At 33.7% G+C, this 9,535-nt stretch overlaps 1 protein-coding gene across 1 annotated transcript in view; it reads left to right on the forward strand.

The window, feature by feature from the left end:
• OLA1 (Obg like ATPase 1) overlaps positions 1-7,543 on the forward strand; it is a 171,569-nt gene extending 164,026 nt beyond the window's left edge. Inside the window, exons 8-11 of the mRNA XM_019459948.2 lie at positions 616-756; positions 1,445-1,541; positions 3,596-3,718; positions 7,035-7,543. Coding sequence (XP_019315493.1) covers positions 616-756; positions 1,445-1,541; positions 3,596-3,718; positions 7,035-7,136 — 463 coding nt within the window. The 3' untranslated portion in view covers positions 7,137-7,543. The remainder of the gene's footprint in view (positions 1-615; positions 757-1,444; positions 1,542-3,595; positions 3,719-7,034) is intronic.
• The last annotated feature ends 1,992 nt before the right edge of the window (positions 7,544-9,535 follow it).

The raw sequence follows: 9,535 nt of genomic DNA on the forward strand, positions 1-9,535 counted from the left end.
GAGATTCGTTAAGAATGGTGTGTATATATAATCAACTAGGTTTGTAAATCTGTGTTTCTGGATATGTTTGTCTTGATTAGCAGAAATCTCCCTCACAACCAGGTGTAACTGTAAGCTTTTGTTAGTCCCAGAGGGAACTGAACTAGGCATATAAATATCTGGGTGGAACCAATTATTTATTTGACAAAAACTTCACAATTAGCTGGCACTTTTTAGGTTATGGTTCCTATATAAACAGAACTTGACGTTTTTGCTTCTTAACATTTTACTTTGTAAAGTAAGGAAAATAATATAAATCATAAAATTGAGGTTTTCAAGGGCACAGGTGTTAATGCTGAAAAAATTTAGTGTAAGTTTAAAAAGTTTTATAATATTTGTATAATAGTTTGTATTGAAAATGTGCTAAAGTAAAACTAGATTACAGTAAAATCTCATGGCATATACCTGAAGCAATTGCTGCCTGTTAATGCCTTGACCTTGGAAAGCTATACACAAAAAGATGGCATCATAAAACCGTGCAATTCTTATGAATATGTATGTGCTACTTGATAATAATGAATGTGGTACAGTCATGCATGCACTACAAGATAATGTTGTGCCCTTTTTTGTCTACAGGTTGATAAAAATTAAAGAGTGGGTGGACAAGTATGACCCAGGTGCCTTGGTCATTCCTTTTAGTGGGGCCTTGGAACTCAAGTTGCAAGAATTGAGTGCTGAGGAGAGACAGAAGTATCTGGAAGCGAACATGACACAAAGGTTAATTAGCATTCATTTTCCCTACACTTTATTATCAACTATTTCCTTGCAGTAATTTAATTGCTTGCGCTGATAGAATAATAAATGACAGAGTAATTACCATTATAAAGAGGGAATCTTCTCCTTTCTTTACCATGAGACAGAGTGAAAAGATTTATTTTAAATTAAGTTTTTAACTGTCATCTGTCATCTCTGTACAGTGTTTTAATTATAACATAGGTATTAGTTATGTATATTTTTGAGAAGGAATGATCGCCAAAACTCTTTCGTCATGTTCAGTGGGGGAGGGGAAAGGGTGAATCAGTTGCCTTAATTTTTTCTGAGTAACACTAATATATTGTTTAAACGTTGGATTTCAGTCAAATAATTTTGCTTTCATGACCCATGTCCTGGAAATAATTAATATTGGAGGAAAATAGTTTTAGGATGGGTAGATCAAATTTTTCTTTTTTTTTATAGTAAACAGTTCGAAATGATACATTCAGACTAATATAATTAAAACCTATTTTAGAAGGGGTTTCTAGAAACAGTTACATGCTTTCAGTCCTCTTCAAGTGTATTATGAAAGATGAATGGTCATTTACTAATATCTTTAACATTTCTGCTTGAAATGAATAATTTTAGCTCTATACTGATCTCTGGCACAATCAACTTATATGTTGAGTGAATTTGTTTCATTTTATTTCAGCGCTTTGCCAAAGATCATTAAGGCTGGGTTTGCAGCACTCCAACTAGAATACTTTTTCACTGCAGGCCCAGATGAAGTACGTGCATGGACCATCAGGGTAAGATTCATACTTATTCATCAGCTATATCCAGTTCCACACTATTGAATTCAGATTGATATCACTGACTTTGAAGTTTGTCATGGTGGCGGTTAGCTAGTCATTACAGATGAGGTTTTTGTCCAGGATAACTTTAATTATTTGTGAGCTGCTGAACAGTGAAAGTGGAGCGGCATTGATTGAGGCAGGTAACAATTGATTCTGCCTATTACATAGTCTGAATTTCTTCATCCTGTAGAATCTGTCTACCCTCCTCCTGTGGTCAGAGATAAGACGCACCAGTATTGTGCTTGCTTAATCTGTGTGACTGGGTTTGTCTGCAGTGAAATTGATGTTGCTTTTCATTTTGTATTCGCTAAGTTTGTTTGGGTTGCGGGTGGTTCTTTCCTCCTTTGCTTTGCTCGGATTACATTTTCAGCAATAAAAGCAATATGACATCATTATGCTCTTCATAGATACACAGTTGGGCTCAAAGAGCTAAACTCAATGTGTAATAATTCATGCTTTTTTATTTGAATTCATAGAAGTGGTATTTATTTTTGCAATGTTATATATTCAGTCTTTCTTCTTTAAAAATGTGATATGTATTTTAAATATTGATGTATACTGATTACGACCAGAAAGAATGACTAATTTATTCCCAGAGGACAATAGAAACTGTGAACTGTAATGGCTTGCTTTTAAATGTAAATATATTGTAATATGGTAGTTACTACTTAAAAATATTTTGAAATATATGTAGTCCCAAATAGCATTACAGGATATAAAAATAATGTCAGAACTTTTAGAAATACTCCTTGTCTTATGGATTCTTCCATTATGCTTTTTTTAGTATATGCTCCATGATAAATTTTAATGCTATTTTGATTTCTGTTTTCACTGACTATCATAATTTATCATTAGATTTATTTTGATTTAATATGGGTAGAATCACGGAGGCAGTTCAATGTAACGTTAAATGTGTTGTGTGAATGAGATTCACTTTTTATTCCTTCTCCTCTTTGTAAAGAAATGTTTGATTGACTTCTAACCAAGGTCCTTTTATATAGACTAAGAAAATAATGTCAAAGCAAATCCAAGTTGGTAAACAAATTGCCACGGTTTATTTTCACTATATATTTTAAAGCCTTTAAACTTCCAAACTTAAGTATATGCAGCAGGAAAGATAACATGTTCTGGGCTTGAAAATGTGAAAGCTGGTTTATCTTAAGACTGATTGTAAGTATCCATGATTTAATGTGCTAAGATATTTAGTCAGGTAAGCATCAGTGAGTAGCCATATTAACCCAATACATCTTTTATTGTAAAAACTGTGCTTTATAGTGTCAGACTCCTTATCACTTTAACATGCTTTATTAAGCAGCCTTTAGGTCACCATTATTTCTCAAATTTCTTTCCATGGTTGTGTGTGTCTGGAATGTATGTCCTTGTAATTTAACATATGGAGTAATTATAAGACATTTTTCTTCCCATATCAACTTGAATTTTCCTTCCTTATGGTTAGAGGCAGCCTGTATTATGTTAAATGTTTGGAAATTTTATTACTGAAATTTTATGAGAATTTCAAAATTATTTGCTGAACATAGATTTTTATGATTTGTTGGAAATGTCTTTAAAATGTCCCTTTGTATATTGATTTTTATATGTTCTTTAGATGAGCTGAAATTTTAAGGCTTTTTATCTTTTTTAAACCTTTGATAATTCAGCTTGAAAGTTACTTTAAAATCCTTATTTTTTTTTCCACTGTGAAGAATAGAAAATCGAAATGAAACCTACACCCAAACTAGACCACTGCATCTAAATCAATAAAACTGGATGACTGTCAGGAAAAACAAAGCCATGCTTCTTTAATATCTACTGATCTGTCTGTGCTAAAATCTGCTGCACAGACAGTGCCCAGTGTTCGCATTGGACTAATTGTATATCTGACATCTTAACTGTGATATTAAACTAAGTTTAAGTTGAACCCAACTGCAGATCAGAGAAAAGAAACTCTACGCTTACAATCAATCATCTTAAATGCAATTAGTTTTCTCTGGTCTTTCTTCTCAAAGAAAGGGACGAAGGCTCCTCAGGCTGCAGGAAAGATTCACACAGATTTTGAAAAAGGATTCATTATGGCTGAAGTAATGAAATACGAAGATTTTAAAGAAGAAGGTTCTGAAAATGCAGTCAAGGTAAGGAATTATCTTCTGGTTTCATATTTTATAATCTTTACTAATATAAAAATACTCATTAAAATGAATGATAGCTGTCTTTTAAAATGTGTGTCAGGGTTTAGTATTCCTGTCAGCTGATTGAAGAGCTGTTGCTGTTTACATGCTTTTAGATAATTTTTAAAATGTGTGAATTATCAGTATGTATTTGTGGCATTTTTCTAAAACTGAAAATAAAAATAATTTTAAGTAATTATAAATAATTTCAAAGAATTTGTTCACTAATGGCCAAAGGAAAATTATACTTTTTACATTTGAATATCTAAAGTAAAAGTAGTATATATATGCTCATGATCAATTCAAGGAAAGGGACAGAAATGTAGTTAATCAAAATCTGTTCTTGCTAAAACTTCATAGTTGTACTTTTTTTTTTTTTTTTTTAAGATCTTTGGGAATTTGATTTGCTTTCTCAACACTAGAGGGCAGGTCCAAAATCATGCTTTATTTTAGCTAATAAGTATAATTTGATTTGCAACCACTAACAACGAAGCAGTGCTTATACATGAATAATAAATGATTTTTTTTTAACGTAAATTCTGCAAGCTTAGTTTGGCTTTATTAGGTTTTACTTAGCAAAATCTAATACTGTGTCATCTGTAATTGATAAATAGGTCAAGTGATTAAACTGACATTGTAGGAAGGCTTCTTTATCTTTCATTTAATTCGGTATTTGAAGAATACCATAGAAAATATTAAGAAGTTTAAAAGGTCTCTCTTGTGTTTACTGTTTGGTAATTTGAAAGGAATGCAAAAAAAGTTTGTTTCAAGTTTAGTTTATTCTCATTGGTAATCATTGGAAAGATCATACTGGACAGCAGGACTTTAATAGAACTGTTGGAACCCCAGGAAGAAGAGGGAAAAATCTTGGTATAATTGGTTCAGTGTAGAGTGAGAGCCCCATTTTGATTTTTAAGTGGAGTGAAAGAAGTTACATTTTATAACTAAACAAAGTCACTAACTTTTTAATGGTGTCATTTGTATTGATAGGTACACAAATACTGAGATTGAACTTTGTCAGGAATGCTAATCAGACTTGAAAAATCTCAGATTATTTTTCAACATGCTACATCATGTTGGCATGTGTATTTTTTCATGAAGTAAAGATGATTAAGGATGTCTTTCTAGTACTAGAATTCAAGAACCGATGCTTCTTTTTTATATTCTATAAACATGTTTTACCAATCCTTAATCAGTGTCTATGTTGTAATAAACTTGAAAGATACATAAGTTGGGAATGCTTCCTTGCACTATACAGAGAAACTTTATCATATATAATACAATAATATTTCTTGCTTGTAGAAATGCTTAACACTTACTGGAAGCTTTTATATTATAAATTAGAAAAGAATGACCTCTGGCTTTTCAGCTTAGAATACCATTAAGTATTTTATGTGGTTTTTCATCACCAAAACTAATATTTCAGAATTTGAACTCCAAGTAAAGCATTTATGAATTGCATTATGCTCTCTTTTCAACAAATATTTACTTGTATATTATCAAGTAGGTTTTACGTTTGAGAGCAAGATTGTGTACATGTGTATGTGTGTATGTGTGTATGTATATATATATATGTATTTCTAACACCAGTGCAGCATAACTAATTTAATGCCAGTGCTGTGAACTATATACTGAATAGCTCTGTGTGGGCTTTGTAGTCTACAGGGATATCACATTATTAGCAATCATATCTGCTTAGGCAAAGCTGGCTTCTACAGATGGCTGCTTTCAAGTGCAAATGAACTGGTTAGACGTGTCTTGTTTAATACATACTCAAGATTCACAAATGGGTATTGATTTTTTTTTTCAACCAGTGTTTCTGATAGCAGTGGAAATGGATTAAATGGTCTCTAGAGAATTTAAAGGAACACTGTCACCTTTAATTAGTAGTAAAGTTGAGTGGTAACAAAGTATATAAACTTACATTAATATGTCATGTCAATACGTATTTGATTTAAATTGTCTATACTGTTTTATAACAGGGGGCTTTAGATTCTCAAAATAAGTAGCATATGGCCTTCAATATATCACATGTCTTTACAGAAATCATGTGAATGTGGGTATGTGTGTGTTTATGTGTATATCTATCTGTATCTTTTTAGAATGTTAGGGTATCTTGGTTTTTTAAAAAAATGGTTCCATTTTAATAGCACATTGTTAGTAGGTGATTTTTAATAAGTAGTCTAGACATTTGAAAATATGCTTACTAGGGTTCTGTGATCTGGTTTGTTGATTTTAACCTCAGATATATGATCTTTGTTAGTGTTGTGTCTGATTAGTATAATTGTACTTGACTTTGAACATTCTTATCAACATCCTCAAAGAGAAGTACTAATCTTGTTGGGCAAAGGTTTCATGTTCTCAGTAAATTCTAGCAGAGAGAAAATACTTTGGAGAATTTTTCCCAAAAGATCCTTGAGTTCTCATTGTTGAGTGGTCGATGGTGGGGTCCTGTGGGACTGTGTCAGTTGTGTGCAGTGTTAAGTGTAGATGCTGAAGAGCCTGTTGTGCTTAGGGTGGAGTGTGTGTGCTGCGCCTGGGGTGAACCTGGGTCCCTGGAACTGCTGCTTGTTTGTATTAGAATTACTGGCGGATTGCACTTGGGGATCTGCATGCCAGCAGGTGGAATCAGTTGCTTTGCTGACTAATTTACAAGTGGGAGAAATATCTGTCTTTGCAGTTCCAACCTGTTAGAGTCTGCTTGTAACTAGGGCCGTTAGTCAGTAAACTTCTTCGTGATGAATTTTAGTACACACTACTCTGGTCGTTGTCAAGACTAAATAAAAAAAATTCAAGGAAATAATTTAAAATCTGTACATTAAAATTGGTAATAGTCTCTCTTGTAGCAGACTCTTTGGCATCACCAGTATCACCAAATATTTTCCTTAAGCAAATAAAGTAGCTTCGAACTAGTTGTCTAGTCTTCCTGCCTGGTTTGATCTGTTTTGTTACAGTGACTTGCCGGATGTTTGCAGACACATCAGAAATGTACCATAAACAGCATGTAATGAAACTTAATGATATTGGTATAATTACATTTATGTACCAACAATTTAGTAGAGAATACATTATGATTATGTACATATGGAAAATCTAGTTCTGCCCAAATCAGGAAGACTTTGCTTCTCCTAGTCTAGTTTTGAACTTACATGTTTTCCTGTATTTCTTGTTGTGTTTAATATGACCCAAGAGGTAGAATACTTTTTGCATCTGCTGCTACCATTTACCTCATGTATTTAGTTTTAAAATAACCCATTTCCTCTCTATCTCCTCTTTACAGGCTGCTGGAAAGTACAGACAACAAGGCAGAAATTACATTGTCGAAGATGGAGATATTATCTTCTTCAAATTTAATACACCTCAGCAACCGAAGAAGAAATAAATTTTAGTTATTGTTCAGATAAATGTACAACTTCCAAAAAGGGATATGATTTTTTTAAATTAAAATTTCTGAAAACTGAGGGACAGATACAGTTGGGGGATGGGAATCTTCTAAAAACAGAATTATTTTTGTTTTAAAATTAAAATACTGTGTACCTCCAATGAAATGCAAGTTCACTAAATGTGAACAGCTTTGCTTTTCACGTGATTAAGACCCTAGTCCAAATTGTAGAGGCTTTTCAGGAACCATATTACTCTCATGATACTTCATTAATCTCCATCATGGATGCCAAGCCTGACACATTTGACAGTGAGGACAATGTGGCTTGCTCCTTTTTGAATCTACAGATAATGCATGTTTTACAGTACTCCAGATGTCTACACTCAATAAAACATTTGACAAAACCAGCCTTGGTGTGTTTGGGGATGTCTGTATTGACTGACTGTGGTGTGCTGAATGCGATACGGCACCTGGTGGTTGCTGATTACAGAATTTTAAGGCGTGTGTATGACACAGTAACTGGCAGTGTGGGGCAGCTGCAATTGTATCTTAAAAGTGAGTCTTTCACGGGAATCAGAAGAATAGTATACCAGGGATTTGTCTCAAGAAAGTTAATTAATTTGTAGATGGACATTTTTTTGAAAGATGATAGCAATGACGTTACAAAGGATAGACCATAGATAGACCGTGACCAAAAAGAAAATAATGCTGGAAACAAATTCTGCTTCAAAAATTAAGGGCTTTTTGGTGGTGGTTCTGATTATATTGAGGAGAGTATTCGTTTTTAATGTTTCCTTTGAAATTATGGAATTACTGTGAAAACTAACCATTTGTGTCTGGTGGGTTACATTCTTGTTTCATTTCTGTAGTGAGTGTAAAAGTTCACTGCTAAAAAGATTAGACCTTGAAAACTGTAACTGTTCTTATATTTTCTATTAGAATATTTTAGGCTACTTGAAATTTTAGTATGTGTAAGTTAAGAACTTTCGAAAATTGTAGCAGAAAATTCTGAAAGAAAATAGTTTCAAACTTAGTTATTTGGAGACGTTTTGCCACTTAGCCTTCTCTTACGATGATAGTCTCAGAGTGTCCTCATCCCTGAGCCTCACTTTCTTTCCCATGTTCACAGTCCTGCCAGACCTCCCTTTTCCCCCTCCATGGCCTTTTGTGATTTTCTATGATCCTAGCACCATTTCAGTGGAATGCAGGTTCACACTCAGGCCAGCCTTTGCCTCTACTATATTACTTTGTCACATTAAAGATAAGGAAGTATTAAAAACACACACACAAACTTAACACTGAAAGTTACTTAGTGTAGCACAAAAGGCAAGAAAAGAAGTGATTTTAAAGGAGATTTGGCTGGGCACCTGGGTGGCTCAGTCTCGGGTAAGCGTCCAACTCTTGACTTCGACTCAGGTCATGATCTCATGGTTCATGAGATTGCCCCATGTCAGGCTCCCCGCTTGTGTTCTCTTAAAATAAATAAGTATTTTTTTAAGCATCTGGAGATTTAGCTATACAGAGGAAAGGATATTTAAAGAGTATTTGGGCAAGTAATGAATATAATTGAGAAGCTCTTTAGTGAATATGCTCTTTTCAGGAATCAAATGCTGGTCTTCTGCCAACATAAAAATTAGTAAACAGGAGAAAAATAAGAATAAGTGGAACTAGATAAAACATAAATGAAACTCAGGTACTCAGGGTGCAGTTGACCAAGTTTGTTGTGTAAATTCTTGTTATTTTTCTGTATTGGAGGAATGTATAGATTAGTGGATTGGTAAGGATTTCAGCAATATAAGAGGAAATCAAATCTCTTGCTTTCGAATCTTCTCCAAAGTGAATTGCACAGGCTATTTTTTTTTAAGAGAACGCTTTAAAAAAAAATTATTTATGAAAGAGAGGGTGGGGGAGGGGCAGAGAGAGAGGGAGACAGAGAATCCCAAGCAGGCTCCGTGCTGCCGGCACAGAGCCCATCATGGGGCTCGAACCCGTGAACTGTGAGACCATGACCTGAGCTGAAATCAAGAGTCAGAGGGTTAACTGACTGAGCCACCCACGTGCCCCAAATTGCATAGACTTCTTAAAGAAGTTTGAAATCTCATTAAAAAGGCTTTAAGAGTGTGTAATTGTACTTTCTCTATAACTTCTAATGTGATAATTGTGCATTGCAGAACAGAACCATTAATAAAAGAAAGAAGTTTTGAGGTAACTGTTCACTACGGGCTGAAATTAAATGCTAAAAATGTTGAATTTGGTTAGAAGTTCTGCAGCATTCTCTATACACATGAAAAATTGTATTTTCTACAAAAGTTGAGAATTCTAAGAACTTTTACATACAGGTAACTGGGTATATGCCTATATCTTCATGTTTTCCCTCGTTTGATATTGGTAATAATGTA

Source organism: Panthera pardus, unplaced genomic scaffold, assembly GCF_024362965.1.
Source record: "Panthera pardus isolate Hobbes unplaced genomic scaffold, ASM2436296v1 HiC_scaffold_10, whole genome shotgun sequence".
Taxonomy (NCBI): domain Eukaryota; kingdom Metazoa; phylum Chordata; class Mammalia; order Carnivora; family Felidae; genus Panthera; species Panthera pardus.